This window comes from Sarcophilus harrisii, chromosome 1 (genome assembly GCF_902635505.1).
Source record: "Sarcophilus harrisii chromosome 1, mSarHar1.11, whole genome shotgun sequence".
NCBI lineage: Eukaryota > Metazoa > Chordata > Mammalia > Dasyuromorphia > Dasyuridae > Sarcophilus > Sarcophilus harrisii.
The window spans coordinates 362,009,957-362,035,110 of NC_045426.1; the positions used below are offsets into that span (position 1 = coordinate 362,009,957).

Genomic DNA, 25,154 nt, shown 5'->3' on the forward strand with positions numbered 1-25,154 from the left:
TTTCCTCTCCTGATAAAGTGCATAACTCCTTCACACTTAGTAGGTGTTTAAAGTTGTCTCCTGGTGACCAACTTTCTAGTGATTAGCCTCTTTCATTTTATCAGGATTCTTTCTTGCAAGAAAACTCTAGAATGACCTCCATCTCCATCCCCACCCCCCAGAAAAACCAAATCCTTCTTGCTTGGTATTGGACTTGCCAAATTAGGCAATATATTGGAAAAGCTTCAGAACCCTGAATAACCCCCTTCTTCTGGAGTAAAGCTACAGAAGAATCTTAATGATACATACCAGTGATCAAAAATTAATGGGACATTACTTTGGAGAGTTCCATTTCCCTTCCTATCCTTAGGATCTAAGCTATATAACCTAACCTAAGGGACTCTAAGAAATATGGAAGTCAAGAAAAAAAATTTACACTGCTGTAAGTAACAAATGAATGAAAAATATTTATTAAGCACTTATATGCTAAGTGTTATGTTAAGTTCTGGGGATACAAATCTAAAAGCAGGATAGTTGCTGTTCTCAAAAAACTAGCATACTGGTTGAGAGAAGCAATTCTCAACTAGAGAAAAAGAGAATAAAGTAGCCAGACAATGAAGGGTTGTTTTGATATGGAAAGTCACTGGGATCATTTGTAGAGCTATCAATGGATTTGTCCTTTCTAGAAATAATGGTAATATTAATTTGAATACTATACACAAAGAGATGGAGTTGGACCAGCTTAATAGTGGGATGGGTTGTAAAGACTATGCTTTACAGGGCTGACTAGATACAATGGGTTATATGCATTTGCACTGGCAAAATACATTGCAAAGGATAGGTTGAAGAAAGCAGAGAGAAGAAAGACTAGAATTCTCCTTTCCACTTAAAAGAGAGAGACTTGCTGAGGTAGAGGTAAGGAGAGAGCATTCTAGTTATGGAGAGGGGCTTTAGAGTGTTGTAATAGTAAGAAAGCCCAGTATGACTGGATTATAGAATATAGACAGATAGGTAATTCCCATGAGACTGGAAAGATAAGAATCAGGATGTAAAAGGCTTTAAAAGCTAATTGGAAGAGTCTATATGGCTACTCTACAATCAGGCAGTCCCATTATAGTTGATTGAGAAGAGTCACAAGATCACATCTACACTTAACAAAAATTATTTTGGCAGCAGTGTGTAGAATGGTTCAGAGTCATGAGAGACTTTAGATAGGAAAACAAAATAGGAGAATATTGCAGTAATTTAGGTAAGAGGTAATGCGTTCCAGAACTAAAGTAGTAACTATGCTAAAAGAAGAGGACAGATGTGAGAAATGTAAATACAGAAGTGATAAACATTGCCATCTGATTGGATGTGTAAGTTAAAACAGAGTAAAGAGTCCAGGGTAATGCTGAGGTTATGAGCATAGATTACTAAAAGAATGACAGTGTCTTCAAAATAAATATGGAACCTGAAAAGGGAAGAGTTTGTGAAGAAAGATCAATCATGAGTTCAATTTTGGATTTCCTGAGTTTAACATGTTTCTGAGTCCTACAGTTTAAAATGTTTAGGCTGATAAAGCAATAGATATTCAAAATGATCTGAGAATCTTTTGCTTAGAGATCACCATAAAAAATGATAGGTAAATGTATGGGAGTTGATGAGCTTATCAAGAGAGAATGTTGATGGAGAAGAGAGGAAGACCTAGCACAGAACTATCAGAACTACTTTTAAATAGAGGGTATGATACAGATTATGAGCCAGCTTTGGAGACTGAGAAAGAGTAATCAGATAGGAGGAAAACCAGAAGAGTAGTGTCCAAAAAATTAAATATATAAGAAAGGAGAAGCAAAAACTTTCCATTCCCTTCACACTATACTCATTCTGTTTAGTTAACAGAAAACTTTCCAGGGATTTGTAGTCTATAGCTCTGTAACTTTTATGCTCTTAGATGTTCTTTCATTCTTTGAGAGCCAGTTTAGGCAGGTGTGGAAGTGTTCATGTGTGGGAAAGAGGTCATATGATTTGCCTTTTTAGTGTACTGACCCCTGAAACATAAAACTGTGGTCACCTAGGGGCCATGTATAGCCTTTATACAGAGGAAAACCCAGAATATAAGGGTTTTACCTGCAGATCACAGAGCTGGGTAATGAAAACTTATGGTATCTGGTGACCAGCCAAGTACAGCACAGGAAACTCAAATAGAGAACTGTAATTGATGGATCAGCAGGAAAAGTTCCACCATTTGGGAGGAAGTTGATTATGGAGTTCAAGTGACAATTTAGTCACCCAGGTCAGCAAAAAAGACTAGTTGTGAGGGTGGTTTTAGGAAGACTAAAAGTCACATTTAGAGAGAAGAATGTCACTTGTGTCATTGTTGGTCCCACAAGAAGAAAATTGGGGACTTTTAAGTCACACACAGTCCCAAAGTAATGGGTCAAATTGCTTTTAGAAGCAATTATCCCTGGTGAACCCTCATGTGTTTTGAAGGGCCCTTTTAAGTTTTTCAAGTTCAATATAGCTTAATGAAAAGAACACTAGTCTTAGAATGAGAAGCCCTGGGTTTGCATTTTAACCTTGATATTTATACATCCTTACACAAATTCATTTGACTTCTAGGAGCCTCTGTTTTCCTATCTTTTAAATGGGAATGATAACACTAATATTACCTATATCACAAAGTTGGGAGTTTTTGGTTTTTTTTGGGGGGAGGGTGAGTTTTATGAAATAGAAATTTGAGCTTTAAAGGTTCCCAGCAACCAAACAAAAGTTCGACGGATACCTTGACTAATACTGATTTTGCTTTCTCTCTAGGTGGACCTATCATGACTTCTTCAACAGATACAGAGTACTCATTAAAAAGAGAGAGCTCTCCAACACTGACAAAAAAGTCATCTGTAAAAATGTCCTGGAGAGCCTTATCAAGGTGAGCTTAGGAACACATTGTGCTAGAGCACAATCCAAGAAGCATTTATTAAAGCATTATACTTGATGATATAAAACAGAAGAAAAGAGTTTTCAAGGTGCTTATAAGTGATAGGATGTGGGTAGGATGCCATGTAAATAATTAAGTATGATATTTAGAAAGAAGAGAATACTAATAATGGGGGAGATGAGAAAAGTCTTCCTACAGAAGGTGGCACATGAGTTTGAATGAAACTAGGGATTAAAGGAATAAGTGAATATATTCCAGGCATCGGGATCAACCTGTGCAAAAGGTACAGAAAGAGGAGCAAAAATGTAAAGTTCAGGGAATATAAAATAGATCAGTTTGTGGAATATAGAGTATGTTAAGGGTTTTAATGTGAAGCAAGTATGAAGTAGGCTGGATTCACATTATGAAGAATCTTACAGACCAACTTGAAGATATGTATTTTATTCTAGAAGCAATAGGGAGGTACTAAAACTTTAAAAATTAGTGGAATGGTTGGGATTTAGAAACTCAGAGAACAGATGATTAATAAAGGCTTATTGACTTGGTAACTAACCCTATAAGAACTTATGAGATCACTGAGAAGAGAGAAGATAGGCATTGGCAGAACCATAGGGAACACCTCCCTCTAGAGAGCACTCTATAGGTGATGCAGTAAAATCTCAACTAGAAGCTCTGAGCTTGTGATATAGTGCTTAATTGGATTTTTTTTTGTCCTACTCAAGATTACGCAAATGGCCCTTTTTGCTTTGATTTATAACACAGTAAAAAAAAAAAACTATTTCTTTGATATTTCTTTGATGAATTAATTCCCTTTCCTACTTCGAAGTGGACAGTGTAGTCATACCTCATTTATCTGTAAATAAGACTTCCAACCATCAAAGCTATAGCGAATGTATAGAAAATGAGTGGGAAAGGACCACTGAATGAAGAAGGTAGGACTTGTTTTGAATCAAATTTTACTCTATTAAGATCCATTCTTGGACTCCTACTCATTCAATCATGTAGGTAATATAGGCAATAGATTAGAAGCAGTAAGGACAAATTAGTGCTGACGAGAAATGACAGCTAACGGTAGAAGGAGGAGACAGAAGTTCTAGAACTTTGAAGAAAAAACTATTCAAGTTTTTAGTGTCAGAGCAGCTCTTAAAGTGTCCTTGGGGGTGTACCTTTATTACAACATAATATCATAATTGATTTTCCTGTGATTGCCTTGATTCATCAGATCAATTAATAAGCATTTATTAACTTTTTATTACATTCCAAGCAGTGGATATAAAGGAAGGGGGGAAAACATAATTCCTACCCTCACCTTCTATTTTAATGGAGGAAGAGAGACAAAAGCAAAGCATAGAAGGGATGAAAGAAGAGAAGAAAAGAGTGGAAGGGAATGAACAAATATTTATTAAGCACTTACTATATACCAAGCACTGTGCTAATTCTTAGGGAGACAGAGAAGATGAAAAGGAGATCATTAAACTTTCTTCAGCAAATCCTTTATAAGAAGATAAAGGAAGAGATTGTATTTTTTAAAAATACTTTTGATCCAAAATCACTAAAACCAAAAGAAAAATTGTTGATGTTTAAAGAGTTATGCTTCAGTTGTGTACAAATGTCATTCATGTGGAATGCAGGATTCTCCAAGAATGCTAATACATCAAGTCTAATGGTACATTGAGTAGAATGGAATTTTTCTTTGATAATGAGATTTATACAGCTTCAAGTTTATCATTATTATTAATTTATTATTGTCCAAAACTGTAGATATAGATTTAGGAGATTGAACCATATATGGATTGATCCTATGACAAAATTGCTTTTTTATTCCTGTTAGTTTATTTGAGAAGATATATGACACAGCAGAGAAAGAGCTGGCCTTGGAGTCAGGGAGATCTGAATCTAAGTTATTTCCTCCATCATATACTGGCCTTGTGACTATGGAAATCACTTAACTCCTCTGAGTCCCTACTTGTGGGCTCTTAGACTATAAATTATAGAATAAATACCATTCTATGTTGGGGAAAGGAGACTTCTCACTAGGAGTTCCCCTTGTCAAGATGATCACAGGTCCAGACCAAAAAATGAACTCAATACTTACTACCAACACTCCATCCACTCCAAAACAGTCCTCACTAGTCTGGATGAGTTTCACCTTTGAAAATCTGAGCCACCCATCAGAACCCATCTCAAATGTTAATTTCTCTACAACCTTTTCTAATCACCTATGCAGGAATGTTCATCTAGTCTCATTTCTGTATTCATATTGGACTGTTTGTACTAATTAGATGGTGCCTAAAATGCTATGTATTTGTCTTATCACTACTACTAAATTATGAGCTACTTAAGGACCATTTTAAATGAATTCTCTATCACCTAGGAACCTAACATAGAATCTGAAACAGACTAAGTACTCTATGAATGAATGAATGGAATTGTTTATGATGAAGCAGTTAGAATAAGTACAAGATGACATGACTTGAGAGTTGTTATTTCAATCAGGGAGAGAAAAGTCACTGTGTGCCCATTGTATCCCATAGCTCATTCTTTCTCAATAGGAGGCTAATGTTGGAGCCTTAGAAAGTTCACTTCAGAATTTGAATTATGTCATCTTTCATGTTGCTTTTCTCCTTTATCCTTCCATGACCAGCTCTATTGCTTGCCTCAGCAGAACCTTCTATCACAATAGGCACCTGCCAGCTTCCTGTCTCCATCACAACCTAAGCATTTCAGCACATTACGTCATGAAATGATTAGTAGAGAAATGGCAATAAACATAATAGGTTGGCTGAGTGGCAGACTCTTAATGGCCATATACATTATGAAGCAACTCAGGAGATGAAAGGAACCTTTTTATTTATTGTCTCCTTCCTGATTGATGGTAGAAAACAGTGAATGTTTATAAAACACATTTGCCCAAATAAGGGACTTGGGTCGGGGGAAGGAGGCTGGGGAGAATGAAGAGATGGTACTTGGATGATGTCCAAAATAGTTAGAATCTACCCCCTCTGCCTTTTTTCTTTTTGTATTTCCCTTCTAGCTTGAGTTTTTGTTCATTAAATATTTGTAGGGAAATGAATGAACATTTTTTATGTACTAGATACCATAGTGGAACTGAAAATTTGTAGGAGGGGAAGCATAGTTAGGGCACTAGACTTGAAGAAAGAATGCCTTGATTCAGATTTCACCCAAGAAACTCTTTTTGTGTGACCTTGGACATCAGTATACCTAGCTACCCAAAAGATTTTTTGACTACCAAGAAAAAACATGGACTATTTCTCAGATTTATCAGCACTTAAGTTCTATGAAATTATGAGTAATTCTATGGATTTGAGATTCCTGATGGATTGAAACAAAAAAAATCCTTAATCTCCCCTCATGTACATTCATATTTTTTACATGTTTCCTTATGAATCATGTTGGGAGAGAAAAATCAAAACAAAAGGAAAAAAAACACGAGAGAAAAAAACAGAAGAAGGGAAAAAAGCGAACATATCATATGTTGATTTACATTCAGTCTTCATTGTTCTCTCTCTGGATGCAAATTCCATCCATTACAAGGTACAGTGCTGACTTCTGTGATACAATAACAGCTAATACAGTCAAATATGGGTTGACAGACAAACTCGCCCCTTCTTAAATTTTCCTTCCTTTAGTATAAAGGCCATGACAGTTCTGACTCTTTTTTTGTTTTTCCTTGAGGCAGTTGGGGTTAAGTGACTTGACCAAGGTCACATAGACAGAAAGTGTAAATGTCTGAGTTCAGATTTGAACTCAAGTCCTCCTGACTTCAAGGCTGGTGCTCTATCCACTACACTAACTAGCTGCCCCTGACAGTTCTGACTCTTTAAGCCTGAGGATCATCTCCAAGCCCAAGAGTCCAGGAGTTAAAGATTTCAGTCAGTCCTTTTCTCAGCTACATTGACCTTCTATCAACTCCTGACTCCCAGGGCTGACTGAGAACAATGCCGATACCCTTTCACTGAGAAGGAAGCTTCCCCAAGTAGGATCAACAAAATGAATTCCTGAGCTTCTGTTTCATTGCTCTCCAGACCTCATTAAGCTGCTGATCTCAAATATTTATTTGATCACTCTGTGCCCGACTCAGGACTGGGCATTTGCCTACAAAAATTAATTAAAAAGCAAAAACATAATAAATAGGTAAATAAAAACAGAGCAAGAAACTCTTCCCCTAATGGAGCCCACATAATCATCTCTAAACATATTGACTAGACATGGTTAGCAAAGCATTAACAAAGGAACTACACAACACGATATAGCATTTTTCAAATTGAGCATAAAAACAGATACTATCTGCCAGAGGAATGACTTGGTTACTTCAGAAGAACTGGGCAGCAGAAATTTAAGGATCATAAGATTATAGGTTTTAGACCTTGAATGAACTTTTTTTTAATGAAGGCTTTTTGTTTTTTTGAAATACATGCAAAGATAATTTTCAACATTTACCCTTAACAAAACCTTTTCTTCCAAATTTTTCTCCCCCCCTTCTCCTAGACAGCAAGTAATCCAAAATAGATTAAACATGTGCAATTCTATGTAACATATTTCCACATTTATCATGCTGTGCAAGAAAAATCAGATTAAAAATGGGAAAAAAATGAGAAAGAAAAAAAAAACAAGCAAACAACAGTAGTATCTTGAATGAAATTTAGAAGTCATCTATTTCCACTTTTCCATTTTATAAAGAAAGAAACCGAGACCCAGAGAGATCAAACAATTTGTTCTCAAGTCCCCAAAATACTTAGTAGTAAAATTTGAACCCAAATTTCTGACTCCAAACTAGTGGTTTTCCCACTATATTGTATTGCCTTAGTCTGCTGAAAGCTCTGTTTTCCTACAAACTTTTTCGATTTGATGCAGAAAATGATGACTTAAAATGACTCTATGACTTTTTTGGGGGGAGGGGGAAACATCTAATGTTCAATGTATGACGGTGGATTTTGCCTTAGACCCCCTTAACTCTTTTTATCTCCTACATGCTAGGAAAGTGAACATAGAAAAATTTTGTTTATAATTAAATCATAATTATCTTTGTGGTATCCAATCTGTGAATTACCTTCAGCCAATGGTTAATCACAGCATTATATTCCTCTCGTGACTCTGAACATTCTTTTGGGCAACTTCTCCTTCACCATTAACTGGAATGAGCTTAAATAAAATATAATTAGGAAGATAGACCCCCCCCAAAAAAAATCTTATCATCCATTCCAAAGTCAAATGAAAATTATTTCTGCATTATCCATCATTTCAGGAGATTTGTGCAGAGTTTTGAATATGAATAGAAAGATAAGGGATTTATAAAATATGTGAAAAGATTAAACTGTGAATATTCTTTGTCCAAGCAATACCTCTACTAGGTATGATTCCCAATGAGATCAAAGAAAAATGAAAAAACATTATATGTACAAAAAATATTTATAGTAGCTCTATAGTGGCAAAGACATGGAAACTCAGGGAATGTCTGTCAGCTGAGGAATAGATGAACAATTTGTGATATATGATTGTGATAATATTGTGCTGTAAGAACTCACAAGCAGAAAGCTTTCAGAAAGACCTTGGTAATATTAATATGAACCCATGCAAAGTGAAGTGAGTTGAACCAGGAGAACATTTTATACATAGTAAGAGTAATATTGTAAGAATGATTAACTGTAAAAGAGTTAACTCTTCTGATCAAGACAGTTCCAAAGAACTCATGGTAAAAAATGCTATTCATTTCTAGAGGGAGAACTGATGAATTCTGAGTGCAGATTGAAGTAATTTTTTTTTTTGCTTTGTTTTTCTTGCTTTTTTTTTGCAACATTGATTATATGGAGAAATGTTTTGCATACTCTGACACATTAATTGACATAATGCTTACCTTTTCAGTAGGTAGGGAAAGTACTAGAGGGAGGGAAAAAATTTAGAACTCCAAAAAATTTTAAATGAATATTAAAAATAAAATACAATTTGAAAAAGGGGTTCTGAGAAGAAAATTAAATAAAAGCCTGTATGTTATAAGTTCTTAACTTTTTTATTCATTTCATGGACTCCTTCAGCTAGAAAGCCTACAGCCCCTTTCTTATATGTATAAAATGAAATACATAGGATTACAAAGGAAACCAATTAAATTGAAACATAGTGATCAAAATTTTTTGATTTTTTTTTTGATATTTTAAAAGTTCATAGATCTCCTGAAATTTATATGAGACCTCTTGAGGCTCTGTGTATTCTTGTTTAAGAAACCTTGCTCTAGATGATCTGTGAATGTTGATTTACAGCCTTACTGATTATTTACCACTTTCCTAACTACTTCTCAAAGGACCCTGATGCATTCCAGTTTGGCCGCACCAAAATCTTTTTCCGGGCAGGCCAGGTAGCATACCTGGAAAAACTTCGGGCAGACAAAGTCCGGGCAGCCACCATCATGATCCAAAAAACTGTGAGGGGCTGGCTACAGAAAGTGAAGTATCGCAGGTTGCGAGGGGCTACCTTAACTCTGCAGAGGCACACTCGGGGTTACCTTGCACGCAGGTAAGCAATACTCCCTTCCATCTTCTCTTCCTCTTACACACATACAAAAACTCCTTGTGGTACCTCCTAGACAGCACTGCCAAAGCAATCCACAACATATCGTTCTTCTAGTTTATGATCCTGTAGTAGTTCATGCCGAGTTCAAATTTTTTTTTTTTGCCCAATTTACAAGGCCTTCTATAATCTGGCTCTACTTTACTTACTCAGCTTTATATTCCTCTTCTTTCCAACCCAAATCCTTTTTCTCATCAGATTGGTAGGTCTCTTATTGTCTTTGCACCCACCTAATGTGATACCCCTTAACTTAAATAATTCCTCCTATACTCCAAATATGAGCTTTTACAGGATAATTTGTACCACTTCTTCCTATGAATTTTTCTGACCACCCAGTATAGAATTAGCAGCTGACCCTAGTACTTAGATGTTGGAATCTGTCATTATACAGGTGAAATAGCCTTAGTTTCTTCATTTATTGAGTATATTGCTACTTGTACTTCTCATCTCATAAGAATGACATGAGAATCAACTGAAAATATAAGTACGGTGTTTGTATTTATAAAAAGTTCTATAAACAGAGCTCTTTGGTTGTCACTATTGCTCTGAGCAAATATAGGTTCAGAGAATCATAGACTTAAGAGAAACATCCCTTTTCTTAATTCCTGTGGTCACCTAGTTCATGCCTTATCAATTCTCATCTGGACTATTGCAGTAGCTACCTGAGTTTCAAGTTTCATTGGTCTCTCTCCAGTCTGTCTGTCCTTCATATAATTAACAAAAGTAACATTGCTAAACCATAGCCTGATTGTATTCCTTCCAAAAAGCTCCATGGACTCCATCTTAACAGGATAAAAGACATTGGGATAACTCCAGTTTCCCTCTCTAAGCTTATTACTGTTTATAGTATTTTCCTTCACTTATTTTATGTTCTAGTCAAACTTTAAAGTACTGTATATCAGTCTTTTACCTTGATAAAGTCATATGTTGTTTTTTAAAAAAAATATTTTAATGTCAAGAAAAGAAGCAGTCTTAAGCTTTATATCACTGACAGTTCTCCCACCCATAATTTAAAACTATATATGTGTATGTATAATATGTATATATATATATATATATATCTACATACACAATTAAAACTATACATACAAAATTAAAACTATACATACACACACACACACACACACACACACACACACATATATACATATATTACATATTCCAAGCTTTGTCCAATCCTATGATGTTAGAAGCTACCTTGAAATGTACCATGTCTAATCACCTTACAGATGAGAAATCTGAAGCCCAGGGAGATAAAAGAACATATATGGTGTTATACAGCTAGATAATAGCAGAGCCAGTACTTGATCTCAGATTTCTTGATTCCTTGTAAGTGTCTTTTATATTATATAGGTAAATCATCTTTTTTTTGGTTTTTTCCCTTTATTAAAGCTTATTATTTTTAAAAACATATGGGGAATAGTATCATTATCCCATTATATCACTTTTCTCTTTGATTTGAGAAATTAAAACTATCTTATCTAGGATAAACCCTTAGAAATTTACCAATATTCTCTTCCAAGTAGTCAAAGGGGACTGGGTACCTACTATGTGTGCATGGAACTGTTCTGAGCACTATGAAGATGGGTGCAGAAGGATTTTGAAAGGAAATATTACATTCTTGTAGTGTTTGAGGGTAAGGTAAATAGATAATGCAAATATGATTTGTCCCCGTTTTATAGACAAGAAAATTGAGGTCAAGTGTATTACCAGTGGTCCCACAGGTAGTAAGTGTTCAGAGTGGGGGTTTGAATTTGTGTCTATTAACTCCAGGTCCATTGATCTTTCTATGCCTCATACTACCTGAATATGACTTTGCCTTTGGTTGGGCAACTAGATGATGTAATGGATAGAGGGCTAGACCTAGAGTCAGGAAGACTCATCCTTGTGAGTTCAAAATTGGTCTCAGACTCCTACTGGCTGATTCTTGGAAGGTTGATTAACCTTATTTGCTTCACTTTACTCATCTAAGAATGAATTGGAGAAGGAAATGACAAACTACTGTTAGTAATTTTGCCAAGAAAACCCCAAATGGAGTTAAAAAGAGTTGGACATGAGTAAAACAACTTGATAACAATCATTGGTTAGCTGATACTCTTAACAGCTGACAAAACTACAAATATCTGAAGAATGCCTAAGGATCCCTACAATAGAAACACAGGAATTAACTTGGTGAAGTAGACACTAACTAGAGTGTTAGCAGGAAACCTGAGCTGATCTTAGGAAATCACTTCACTTTTCTGGCTGTCACATTCCTCATCTGTAAGAATAGAGTCTCCAAGATCCTTCCCAGCCTGAAAATTCTGATTCTGTGGTTCTGAGGATTTGTTGAGCATTCACAAAGTTGGACACCATGGATGGTTTAGAAGCACAGAATTCCAGGTACTGACTTCAAGGAACTCAGTCTCACTCAGGAACAACATGTGCCTACATTAAAAAAAAAAAAGTTGTGACCAGTTACTGATCACAAAAAAAATACTATAAAAAAGGCCAAATTGTGAGAGAAAATATAAGGGATAAATATATAAAGCTCAATTCAAAGAACTGAATCTGACTTATCCTAATAGCTCCAATTTCTAATGCTTCTTCTTGCTCCCCCTTTCCATAATTACTTTGAATTTGCTTTGTCTTATATTCTTTACATATTTATATTTGTACATACAATTTCCCCTAATGGAATGTAGCCTTCTTAAAAGCAGAAACTTAATGGGTTTTTTTTTCTTTGAATTCTCAGCCTAGTGCATAGTAGGCACTTAATGCTTGTTGGTTGAGTGATACAACTAAAGTAACTAATGATGTTATACAGAATTAAAGAGAGCATTAAGAACCTTCCTATGGTCAATGACAGTGACGAGTGAGCTTGGTTAAGCTTTTTAGGAAAGAAGGGAGTTCCTCATTCACTGTATCTTAGGGAACTCAAGTGAGGTGGGGGATCTTTCTAACTTACCCATTCATCTTGACTCTATAGGTTGGCTGAGCTTTTACGGAAAACCAAGGCAGCCATTGTCATCCAGAAACAGTATCGGATGCAAATGGTCCGTCAAGCCTATAAAAGGATCTACAGAGCTACGGTCACTATCCAGGCCTTTACCCGAGGCATGTTTGTACGGAGAGCCTACCGCCAGGTATGCGGCAGACCTCCTACCTCTTCCCTCTTCTTTTATCCTCTCCCCCCAACCTGCAAAAGAATGGGAGAAACTTGAGAAGGGAACACAAAATAATTACATACATTTCTATGATGGAGTTTAACTCTAAAGAGCCTGGGTACCTAAATATACTTTATAAAATACCTATATACTGGGCAGCAACTAGTGGGCAGCAACTGGCCTAATGGAGAGCACTGAACTTGGAATCAGGAACATCTTCCCAAGTTCAAATCCAGCTTCAGACATTTACTAGCTGAGTGACCCCAAGCAATTCATTTGACCCTGTTTGCCTTAGTTTCCTCATCTATAAAATAATCTGGAGAAGGAAATGGCAAACTGCTCCAGTATCTTTGCCAAGAAAAATCCAAAAATGGCCACTAAAAGTCAGATGAGTGGAAAAATGATTGAACACCAGCAACAATGCAAAAATAAGGCATTTGATTAAGTGCAATCATTATCTCATATGATCTTCACAACAACCTTAGGTGGTAGATGATGTTATAACTTTTCACAGTTGAAGAAACTGAGGCAGTTTAAATAACTTGCCCCAGAGATACACAGCTAGTAAATGTCTGAGCCTGGATTTGCACTCAGGTTTTTAGGTCTTTAAACCCAGAGTTCTATGCACTGCACCACTTAGCTGATCATGTGAAATTATGAAGGAAACGATAGAAAAAATCAAAATGTTTGTTAAATGCAGTAAAAATTGGGATAGGGCAATGCTGAATGAGCCTTTCTCTCCCTTTACTCCACCACAAGCAACCTAAAGAGATCCTGTGTCTGATGCTAGGCCATGAAGAGAACTTTCTAAGGATAGTGTCCTGGGGATCGTTGACAATTCTCTCTTTTTTTCTTTTTATTATTATTTTTATTGTTTTAATTGTGATCACTTTGTGATTCTTTGACTTTAAAAAAAAAGGAAATAGAGACATCCCCCAGCTTTCTTAACAACACTGTTGAACCCATATTGTGTTTAAAAGATAAATTCTTTTCATTAATTCCCTTGAAATTCTTGACCTTTTGTTTTTCCATATAATCTTTGTTGTTATTTTTTTCTAGGTCATTAAAATAGTTTTTTGGGAGTCTGATTGGTATAGCGCTAAACAAATAGTTTAGGTACTATTGTCATCTTTATTATATTTGCTCACCCTATCCAAGAGCATTTAATATTTTTCCAATTGGTTAGATCAGACTTAATTTGTGTGGAAAGTGTTTTGTAGTTTTTCTTATACAGTTTCTGATTTTCCTTTGGCAGATAGATTCCTAAGTATTTTATACTATCAGTAGTTACTTTAAATGGAATTTCTCTTTGTAACTTTGACAATTGGATTTTGTTAGTAAAAGATAAATTCTTAAAACTAAAGAGAGGAAACTAAAAATGGGGTGTACTTTTGCAAGGAGATTTCTTCCACTTCTCAGATCTTCTCCAACTTGGCTAAAATCCACACTCTGAATTTAACTTCTAAAATTTGCTCCTTTTATCATCCATGGCCTTTCCTTTTATCTTGACTTGGAATTCCCAGAAAGGTAAGGAGAGACAGGGGCAGGATCAGGTCTGAGTTTTGTTTGTCTATCGCCAGATGCTGTTGGAACACAAGGTCACCAAGATCCAGAAACATGCCCGGGGTTGGATGGCCAGGAGGAGATTTTTGCAGTTTCGGAGGGCGGCCATTGTCATCCAGTGTGCCTTCAGGCGCTTGAAAGCGAAGCGGGAGTTGAAGGCTCTCAAGATTGAAGCCCGTTCTGCTGAGCACCTGAAACGATTGAATGTGGGAATGGAGAACAAAGTGGTCCAGCTACAGAGGAAGATTGATGATCAGGTCAGTCCTACTTTGGGTGTTGTCAGCAAAACTTGAGCTCTGGACTTTTTTGGAGGGAGGTGGGGGGAGGTTTGGAGACATTTAGGATTAAGTGATTTGTTCAGGGTTACACAGCTACTAAGTATCTGAAATTATATTTAAACTCAGGTCCTCCTGCCTCTAGGGCTTGTGCCACCTAACTGCCCCAGCTCTGGATATATTGAAGGAGATGACTAGAGAAGAATGTTGTATCTTCAATGAAAACTATATGAGAAAGAATGAAAGGTTAATAGATTTCTCCCTTGTGCTGTAGATGCCAGCACAGTTTGTTGAGGAGAGAGGCTATTTGGCTTTAGTTTTTGTACACACACACCCCCAGTTCTTAAAACAATTCCTGGCAACATAATAAGTGCTCAATAAGTGTTTATTTCTTGATTGAGCAAATATATGCCAGACATTGTATCCTAGGGTATGGTAAAATAAAAATAAAGTTTAATCTCAAGGCACTGAGTAACTTCAATAAGAAGTTAATTCAAGAATCTAAAGTTTTCTCTCAATTTGCCTGAAAAGCTTTGCCTTATATTACCTCAATCAGTCAATTAAATAAACTTAAATGAATCTCTTTCTACATGGAAAGTCTTGTTATATAGATAAACTCAAGCAAAGATAAACTCAGCTCTTGCCCTCATAAAGCTTCCAATCTACTTGTAGAGACAGTGCAATCTCTCTCTGTCTTCACATGCTTACTTACTATTTCCTTATACTAGCTTGAATCCTAGTCTTCTTCACCCTGTATAATTACAATTACCCAGGAAAAGCCCTTTCTTTCTTGGAGGTCACGTTATATAAGCAGGTTACAACATCAATAAGAAATCCCTTGTTATTGGGTCATTTTTCAATCATGTCTGAGTCATTTTTTTTTTTGTGATTTTTTTTTTTTGTTTGTGATTTTCTTGGCAAAGATATTGGAGTGGCTTGCCATTTCCTTCTCCAGCTTATTTTATAGAGAAGGAAACTAGGGCAGAAAGGTTAGTGAATTGCCCGGTGTCACACAGCCAGTAAAATGTATGAGCCCACATTTGAACTCACAAATATGAGTCTTCCTGATTTCAAGCTTGGTGTTCTATCCATATCTAACTCAGTACATTGCTTATAGCAAACATTAAATTGAAATTGAAGTAGCCTAGAGGGGGAATATAAATTGAGGAAGGTATTTTTCATCACTGAACATGAATTTTTGTGTGTTTTTTTCTATGTGATAATCACTCACAAGCATTCCGAAAGAAATATGCTTAAGTTAGGAGTTAGACTTAAGCCTAATTAATTCATACAGCAGATAATTCAAAAGAAAGGTAGAAACAATATTGTGTTCCTGAAGGGTCTTTTGAGGGATTCTACTATATTCAGAGGAAGGAGGGAGGAGAAAAGGGACAAAGAGAGAGGAAAGAGGAATAAACAAAGGAGAGAGAACTCTTATGGGTTAGAGAATTGGAAGTAAGGACCCTCTACATCCATGAGGATCACAATTAACTTATTACTGTTCTGTGTATTTATTAACTTTAATAACACCCAGTTGAGGCAGTTCATACATAGACACACTGTCCTAATATCTCATGGATGCCCACATGGCAGCAAAGTGCTAAGGTTATGGTGAAGAAAGGTGATAGGAGGCAGCTATGGTATGGGTGCGGATCATGAAAACATGGCACATATGCACAGCCAAAGAGTGAGAATAAGGACATAAATATTGGAAGCGAGACCCTAGTCTGGAAAGGAAAAGAAGGAAGAGGTTTACAAGTCCAACTCTTGGGGACTCCCACCTCAATAGAGATCCACATCTTCATAGTGAAGTTGTCCTGGAGCAATAGGTAACAAGTTGGTCAGCAAAGCTCTCTGAGAATACAAGTGTTAGATATTCACCCTGCTAGCAAAAGTGCAGTTGGGGGAAGATTAGGCTCCATTTCTTCAATATACCATAACCACAGACTCTGAATGTTTTACAGGTCTGGCCCTTAAATTAATGCCAGCTCTTACATATGCATTTCCTCGTTTGCACTGCTAATGTCCTTCTGGTTCTCAACTTGTCTTTGGGAGGTTAAAAATAAACTAGCATTTTCAATCCACATGCTTGGAAAAATAAACCAAAGAGAGGCACTTTTTAAAAACCCTATTTTTAAAAGCTTTAATTTAAAAAAAAAAAAAAAAAAAAAGAGTGTTTTGCTTCAAGCTTCCTGCCTGGCACACATCTGGAAAGCATCACGTGTCCACAGATGGCAACTGAAAACAGAGAAGGGGATTGGAGATAAGGGATCTGCTTGCCCAAGCCTCTCTCCTTAAGTATTTGTAATATAGATTCATTGTAAGGCTCCAGAAGCCCAACTGTCAAGGCCCTCCATGTCTAAAAAGAATACCTCTGGAGCTTTGATGAGGAGGCTGCTGAAACCCAGATGCCTTAGATTTGTACCTTCAAAGTCACCGTTTAGCTGAGGGCTTGTTGGCCTTTTATAATAGCATGACTGGTTGTCAAAGAAAGTGATGAACACTATTTGACACCAGAAAGACTGTAGTAGCTTAACCACGTCTCTGCTAGAAAGAGGTTAATCTGTTTTGATGAAAAACAATTTTGCAGGCAGGGGCCAATCTTTTAGATACTGAATGAAGTAATTTTCTTTCTCTGTCTCAATCTCAAGGGAGAACTCACTTTGCAGCTACCTAGAAGAAGAAGAGGTACTTTTTTTAAGCAGAAAGAATAAGATAAGAGCAAATATTTGAATGTAGCCAATCTTTCCTGTATCCTTAGATCAGAACTTCTTAAACTTTTTCTACTTTCAACACCCTATTTTCCTGAGAAATTTTTATGTGATCCCAGGTATGCAGATATATAAAATAGCTATGCAAATCAAACATTTACTGATAAATCATCATTTTGTGACTTCCAGTTACAGGATCCCATATGAGGTTGTGAACCAATTTAAGATGATAGTATTTTTTCTTTCTAGTTAGCAAATGTTTAATAAGTGTCTATTGTGTGCCGGGCACTGTGCTAAGTACTTGGGTTATAAAAAGAGGCAAAAGACAATTAGATCTCACAATCTGACAAGAGAAACAAGCAAATAAATATAAGCAGACAAAATATGCAGGATAAATAGACAATGTTTAGAAGAAGGAAGACGTTAGAATTCAGAGGAAGTGGAAAATGCTTCCTGTAGATGATAGAGTTTTGACTAGGACTTGAAAGCAGCCAGGGAAGCCAATAGATAGAGATGAGGAGGAAGAGTGTTCCAGGAATGAAACCCAGATAAAATGTCCTGAGGTATCTTGTTAATGAACAAGGAGATTAGTATGATGGGATGTGAGGAAGAAAGGTAAGGGAGTAGGTTAGGAAGGGCTTTGAATGCCAAGAAGAGGATTTTATATTTGATCCCGGAGACTATATATAACACCTATCTTCCATCTGATCTTTTCTCTATATATCTTACATGTATTGCTATATGTTTGTGTTGTCTTCCCCATTAGGGAAGTCCTCTCCCCTTAAAGGCAGGGATTGTATTTTTCCCCTTTATTCTCTAGCATTTAACATATTGTTTTATATATAGTTATTTTGTTAACACATTGATTGAAAGAATGAACGTCAACAATGAAGACTCCAAACACATTTAGGTGGAGCATGGGCTGCTAGGTAATACCAGGTATGGAATCTAGAACACCTGAATTCAAATTAGCTCTATCACCCTAGGCAAGGTAATGCTGTCTGCCTCAGTTTCCTCATCTGTAAAATGAGCTGGAGAAGGAAATAGCAAATCATTCCAATATCTTTGCCAAGAAAACCCTAAATGGGGTATTGGATGTTGCTGAAGTGACTGACCAACAGCAACAAAGGTGGTATAGAGAGCACTGGAACCTGTGTACAAATTCTTTCTCAGATATTTACTAGTTAGGTGATCCTGGACAAATCACTTAACTTCTTCCAGTCTTCGTTTCCTCATCGGTAAAATAGGGATAATAGCCCCTAGTTCACAGGATTATGGTGAATAAATTATATATAATATGTAATATAATATATTATATTATTATAATATAATATATATAACATATTATTATACTTTTTATATTATATTATACATTTTATATAAGTATTTTTCAAACCTTAAAGCAGCGCTAATATAGATATAAATATATCTAATTTATCTAATAAGAGAAACAAGCAAACAAATATATACAGATGACAGAAGGTTGTGCTTTATATATACAAGTCTTTGGGGTTAGAATCAAAGTCTCCTGAATTCTAAACCAGATTCTGACTACTAAACTATAACACCATACAAAAAAGGCATTTCTTTGTTTTTTATGAACAAGAGTCACTTAAACATTTATTCATAAGTGCCTATAATGCATGTTTCAGACCCTTTACTAGACACTTACAATTCAGAGACAAAAATAAAAATCTCTGCCCTCAGAGAACTTTTATTTTACTAGAGGGAGACAACCTGGGCCTTCTGCTGGAGAAACGTTTTTGAGAAAATGCTTTTGAAGCTGCTTTTTTGCCAGTGGTGGTAAGTGTTTCAGTATCTCTGATCAATTGCTTCCAGTCCAAGAAATATCAGACATCCAGATCAAGTTTATCTGATGTGAAAGCTATGAATATGGCCCTTGAAACAACCATAGACCTTAGTGGCAAATTAGAGCTATTGGTCTCCTAACTCTGAGGAAGTAATAGAGATTATTCTTTCCAAGGACCACACTAACAAGAAGAAATTTTGGATGCCAGGGTCTAATACTAACAAACAGCTTTTTTTCTCAGTTAGTTTTTTTCACTCTAGGAGGTAAATGAAGGAAGACAATCAAGCTAAACAACAATTAAATGGGCTATATTGAGAAGCATATTTCTTAGGATAAAAAGGCACTTGGCCTCCTATGCTCTGGTCTGGCCAGGCCACATCTGCAATGCTATGTTCTGTTTTGGATAGCACACTTTAGGCTTGATATGGATAAGCCAGAAGGTATTCAAAGTTAGGTGATTCAAATATGAAATTCATTTCTAGTCCATTTGTAACGTGGCCAAGGTACCACTGAAACTCTGAATTTAGACAATATTGTTCCAACTTCAATGGCAGGCTTAACATTTTGTTTTCCCTTGGCTTTTTTTGTCCTCATTCAGAATTATGGAAAGAAATCTCCAAATAAAACTTTCATCTAAATGTAAATACATGGGGGAGGAGGAAAGAGGCCCCTGTACATGCTTTCAAAGTAATAAGCATATACGGGTAGAGGATCTCCTTTATATTGCCCCATAGAAAGTCCATACAACACAAAAAGGACTTAATAGAAGCCATGACTCCTCCTGATAGAAATTGGTACCAACAAGACAAAGCTGATGAATTCTCCCATAGAGTTTTTATATAATCCTTTCTAGGCTCATAGGAACCCCATGAGGTTTAGATTCCATCCAAAAGGCAAACTCACTTTGGAACTTCTAGACTGATAACAACCATTCCATCAAGCCTATTTAAATAGTTCACTACAAAAATGAGGGGTGGAAGGGGAGCAAGGCCTAGATCCCTAGCCTCTTATGTTATAGTTTTGCTCTCTAAAGCAGGAGACATGTGAGTGATTCTTTCATTTCTCTAAGAATCATTCTATTCATGAAATCCCCTCCTGTCTCTAGAAAATCTGGTCTGCAATTCTCTAACACTTATGATAGACTCATCAAAATGACTAGATTCAAATCTTGCATCAGGTGTTTGTTGCTTGTGTGAACTTGAGCTAGTTATTTAAATTAAATGTCAGGGTCCTCATTTGTAAAATGAGAGGGCTGGATTAGATAGCTTCTGAATTATTCTTCAGTCTATAATCCTGGGAGTTTATTTACATGATTAAAATGGGTATGTCCTTCATCTCCAAGATTACCCCATTGTTTGGGGGACTTCCTTAATAAGCCTTTATTTATCTTTCATATGAGGATCAACTGAAGGAATTGGAGATGTTTAGCTTGGTGAAGAAAGCCCTTACAGCATGTCAGAGCTGTGTAAAAGTAGTGGGAAAATGGTTTCTCATGTGGGACGGTGATTAAATTTGTTCAGAGGATGGAACTAGGAGCAATAAGTGGAATTCACAAAGAGACAAATTTAGCTCGATGTAAAGAAAAATTTTCTAACAGTGAAGGACAATCTGAAAGCTGCTTGAAATCATTTATGAAAAGTCCTTTTGCAAATCTTAAAGGTCTATAATAAACATGTCAGATATTATCAGTGAATTCTCCTTCCTCAGAAACTCTCAGGCAAAGACTTGCCAAGTAAGTATATCAGTTTCTGACCAATTGCTTCCAGCCCAGGAAACATCAGAAATGCAGATCGTGAAACTTATCTGAAATGAGAGCCACAGAGATGGCTCTCAAACAACCATCAGATGTACTTGGCTGTTAGATAGTGCAGTGGAGAGAATGCTGGGTCTAAAATCAGGAAGACCTCTGTTTGCCTCAGTTTTCTCATCTATAAAATAAAAATAATAACGATCTACCTCAGGGGTTGTTGTGAGGATCAAATGAGATAATAAGTGCTTAATATATTGTCTGATACAGGGGTTATATAAATAGTAGTAGTAAGGAGGATATAATAGGTAGTGGGAGTAGTAGCAATAGCTATCCTAATATTCTGTAGAGAGGATTCCTTTTCACATAGGATTCGAATAGGTGATCGCTGCTGTCCCTCCCTTCTGATTCTGAAAGTCCTACTCTGTCTTCAAATACACTATTGCATTTTCTTTGTCACATTGAAGCCATAAGTACAGAGGGTGTTCTCGGTGATTTAGCTTTGGATGATGATGATGATATTGATCATGAAGGGGATGGGGAAGAAAACAAGCATCACCAAGTATTTATGTGTGTCAAGCACTGTTAAAAAATTACGAATTTTGTCTTATTTGATAATATTTAGGAAGCAGGTACCCAGTTGCCTCTTGTCTCAGTCCCCCTGGACATTTGTCAGGGAGTAAACCCCGTGTCACAGTATTCACAGAAGCATACAATGTGTTTCCAATCCTTTTGACCTCTGAGTGCTTCTCATGCGTTTTTTGGGGCATGGCATTAGCTCATCAGGGACCTTCTGATTAGTCTCATTAAAAAACAAGACTGCCTCTAATAACAGAAGAAAGTGTATGAGACTAATCCCCAAATCAAACCACTGTTAGATTGATAGAAAAAAAAAAAAAAAAAAAACAGGTTTTCTGCTCATGCCTTTATTATTTCTCAATCATTTGCGAGGACTTAGGGCCAAGAGAAAAACAGCCCAGTAGGGAGGTTAGTATGTGTTTCATAGGAGCCCAGAAGCAAAAGGAGCTACTGTGCAGCAGGAAGAATGTAAGAATTTAAGGTTCTTGAGGGTCAGGACTCTTGCTCTGGTCTGTATCCTCCCAGCACAAAGTACAGGGTCTGGGTCACAGTGAATGTATCATAAATACTTATGGACTGATTGCAGAGGAGGATGACAGCCTTAAGAAAAGCTCTTAAATGTCAGGCTAAGAAGTTTTGCATGTTGTCCTAGAGACACTGAGGAACCCTTAAAGGGTTTTTTTTTTTTCCCTTAAAGGTTTTAAGGGGGATTAAGATAGCACTTCAAGATTTACAAAACCTTTGTCTCCCACTAGCCTTGGGAAGTAGGTAGTAAAAGTATTATCCCCATTTTATAGATTAGGAAACTGAGACTCAGGTAACCTGAAGGAGCCAGTGAATCACTCAGTGAAACCAGTATCTTAGTTCCATGTCCATACCTTTTCTACTATACTGAATTTCCTGTACAGAATATGGAGTGTAAATTCTTAAGTGCTTTAGGAGGCTAGAGAGGAGAGATGATACTTTGGGTAATTGTATCTGGTCTAGTTTGAAGAGATGGAATATGAAGATGTAAGATTGAAGTACTTACATTATGTACAGAGAGAAGGGTATTGAGTATTAACCTTGACTGATGTCATAACATTAATATTCTGTGGGAAGTAGTTTCCCAGGAAATGGGACTTGTGGAAATGCCCAGGATAGGATAACTGATGTATGCCCTGCCTATGCTATTCTGTGCCTCCACACAACAAACCTATATCCAAAGTATGTTGGCAAGCATTTAATAACTGTGCACATAGGACACATCAAGCCCTGAGTTGTAAACTTTATTGATTTCTAAGGTGTAAATGTTCCCACTGAAAAATTTAACAGTTTTTCCAGCCCTTTCTCTCCCTTTCCTTTGTGCCCACTCTGATAACCCACTTTTCTCATCTTACCATAATTATTCATTACCTGTTATAGCCACGAATTCACTGCAGGAATCACGCAGTACATGTTCCCACATATTACATCCTTCCAATACTATTAGACTTGAGAGGAAGTATAGGTGATATTGCAATTCAGACATTCTTGTCTGAGAAGCCAGATTGAGCTGAGTTTTCTCTCCAACTTGAAACAGACCTGGGAAAGATCCTAATTTAGAAAGGACAAGGTCATCTGCTGCATCTTGGGCTCCACTGGATTCCAGTTATTCTGGAGGAAAGTATGAGGCCAATGACTGCAGATCTATCATACTTAAATCCAATTCTCCTTCATAATATTATTGGTTCTCTTCAAGAACCAAAGATGAACAACAATAGGTTGAAAAAAGAAAAAGTCATAGTGGACATTGCAATAACCTTGTGTTTCTCTCCCAAAAAACTCCTGCAGAAATGGTTAAAACTGGGAACGAGTCACAAGAGATTAATTTATAAAGTAGATACAATGTAATGGGATTTTTAAAAAATATATATTATTTGTGATCCATTCCTGAAAGCAAGGCTAATATTCAGACTATACAGGACATGTGGAAATGTTGGGTAGTTACCTAGAGATTATCATTGTGGTAAGATTTCCATATTTTGGCTAGTTACTGGAAAAAATATAGAGTTTAAAGCTTATGAAAAACATAGAATTTAAAGCTTAATTTGTCATCAGTTTATCAGAGAACTGGGCTCTTGGACGTGTGGTGTTATATTATCACTAATTGCTGGTGCCCAAATCTTACTCTGCTTTTTACCTCTTTTACTATAGAACAGAGCTGTTTGTCTGATTGGCTTTTCTTGTTTGGGGTCTCCTCAGAATCTGCTCTCAGGTAGTCTGTGCTCCAGTTTTGTGTGTTAACATTTATAACACAAGTGTATTAATTGTGTTTATTTCCTTTCCTGTGTGGATTATATTGAAAAGCTAAGCACAAGCTTCCCAGAATGCATCTCAGAAAAATAGCACATTCTTTCATTTATTTTGGGAGTTTGTAGAAGTGAATATTTTCAGTAGATAGTGGATAGCTTGTTAAGTGAAGGATCCTTTCTGCTCCCTTTTTCATTACCTATCTCCTCCATTGGGCTAGCTACTTCAGCTAACCTTGACCAGCACTTTACAATTTGTCTTTCACAACTTACAGGCAGTTCAGTACAATCTTATGTTTTCTCTAACTTTTGCATGTCGTTCCACAACTAGACTCTAAGCTACCTGAGGACAGGACTTGCACCTTATGTTACTTCTATGGCATCCTTGTCAGCTCAATATTTAGCAACATGCTAAGAACACAGCAGGTGCTGAAAAGATTCAGTTGATGATCTAATTGACAGTCTGACTGGCAGGTCTGTGACATCTTAGACCCTTTTTGGTGAAAGGATAGGGTAATAAAGCCAGAGAGGGCCTCAGAGGATGAGTAATTATGAACAGGTAGTGGGAATGAGTACCAAGGTCTGTCAGAAAAGCTCTATTGGGGTAGTGGTATGAGGATAGGGGAGGGAGGAATGGGGGATTGGGCCTGAAGGGGTCCTTTGTCTGGGAGTCAGCTATTGGGTTGCAGCCCATTGTGCTGGCTGATTCCTAGGGTAGGAGGGAGGCCCTTTGGGAAAAAGCTGAACAACTGAACAGCAAAAGGCTATAGAGTGAGCAAGTTCAGTGTTAAGTTTTTTTCTTGGAATCTCCTCAGCATGATGTTGCTTGGCTTTTGAGCCAGCTAGCTGCCATCCCCAAACAGCAGCTGTCAGCCAGCTTCTAGCTCAGGAGATGCCTCATAAACATTTCAGACTGTTTTAGAGATACCGATATTGATTTGTTTGGTTTTTTTGTATTTTTTCCCAGTTTTATTAGTGAAACACTGAGAAACCTCTCAAGCATGTCATAACCTTGAAGTGTTATTTTGTCTGAGATGTTTCTCCTCTCTTAACCTACCTGCTCTTGCCTGGCCAAAGTAACCCCCCTGTGTCTCTCTCTTTCTCTGTCCTTCCCCCATTTGTTGGGGGAGGGTCTGGAGAAGGGGAGCTGTTGTTCTTTGCAGAACAAAGAATTCAAGAACTTGACAGAGCAGCTCTCCACAGTGACCTCTGCCCACAACATGGAGGTGGAGAAGCTGAAGAAGGAGCTGATAAGATACCAGCAGAGCCAAGATGGAGACGACAGCCAGCGACTGAGCCTCCAGGAAGAGATTGAGAGCCTCCGGGCAGAGTTACAGAAAGCCCACTCAGAGAGGAAAATCCTCGAAGACATCCACAGCCAGGAGAAAGATGAGCTGACAAAGGTAGGGTAAGACACACTGGAAAAATCCTGACTGCTGGGAGAATGGAGAAATCATGGCCCCATGAGGTCACTTCTCTTCCAACTTCTCCCTCTGTTTATAATGGTTATGGGAATTACCCGGGTTACTTGCTAAGTGACGGTTTGGGATGGCCAAGATGTTCAGATTAGTCTGC

General features: G+C 37.0%; 1 protein-coding gene across 2 annotated transcripts in view; it reads left to right on the forward strand.

The window, feature by feature from the left end:
• Nucleotides 1-25,154, forward strand: part of MYO5B (myosin VB) — a 497,816-nt gene that overhangs the window by 387,748 nt on the left and 84,914 nt on the right. For both annotated transcript variants that reach the window (XM_031945960.1, XM_031945961.1), the window contains exons 18-22: nt 2,776-2,887; nt 9,213-9,424; nt 12,447-12,603; nt 14,205-14,444; nt 24,743-24,982. In XM_031945960.1, coding sequence (XP_031801820.1) covers nt 2,776-2,887; nt 9,213-9,424; nt 12,447-12,603; nt 14,205-14,444; nt 24,743-24,982 — 961 coding nt within the window. The remainder of the gene's footprint in view (nt 1-2,775; nt 2,888-9,212; nt 9,425-12,446; nt 12,604-14,204; nt 14,445-24,742; nt 24,983-25,154) is intronic.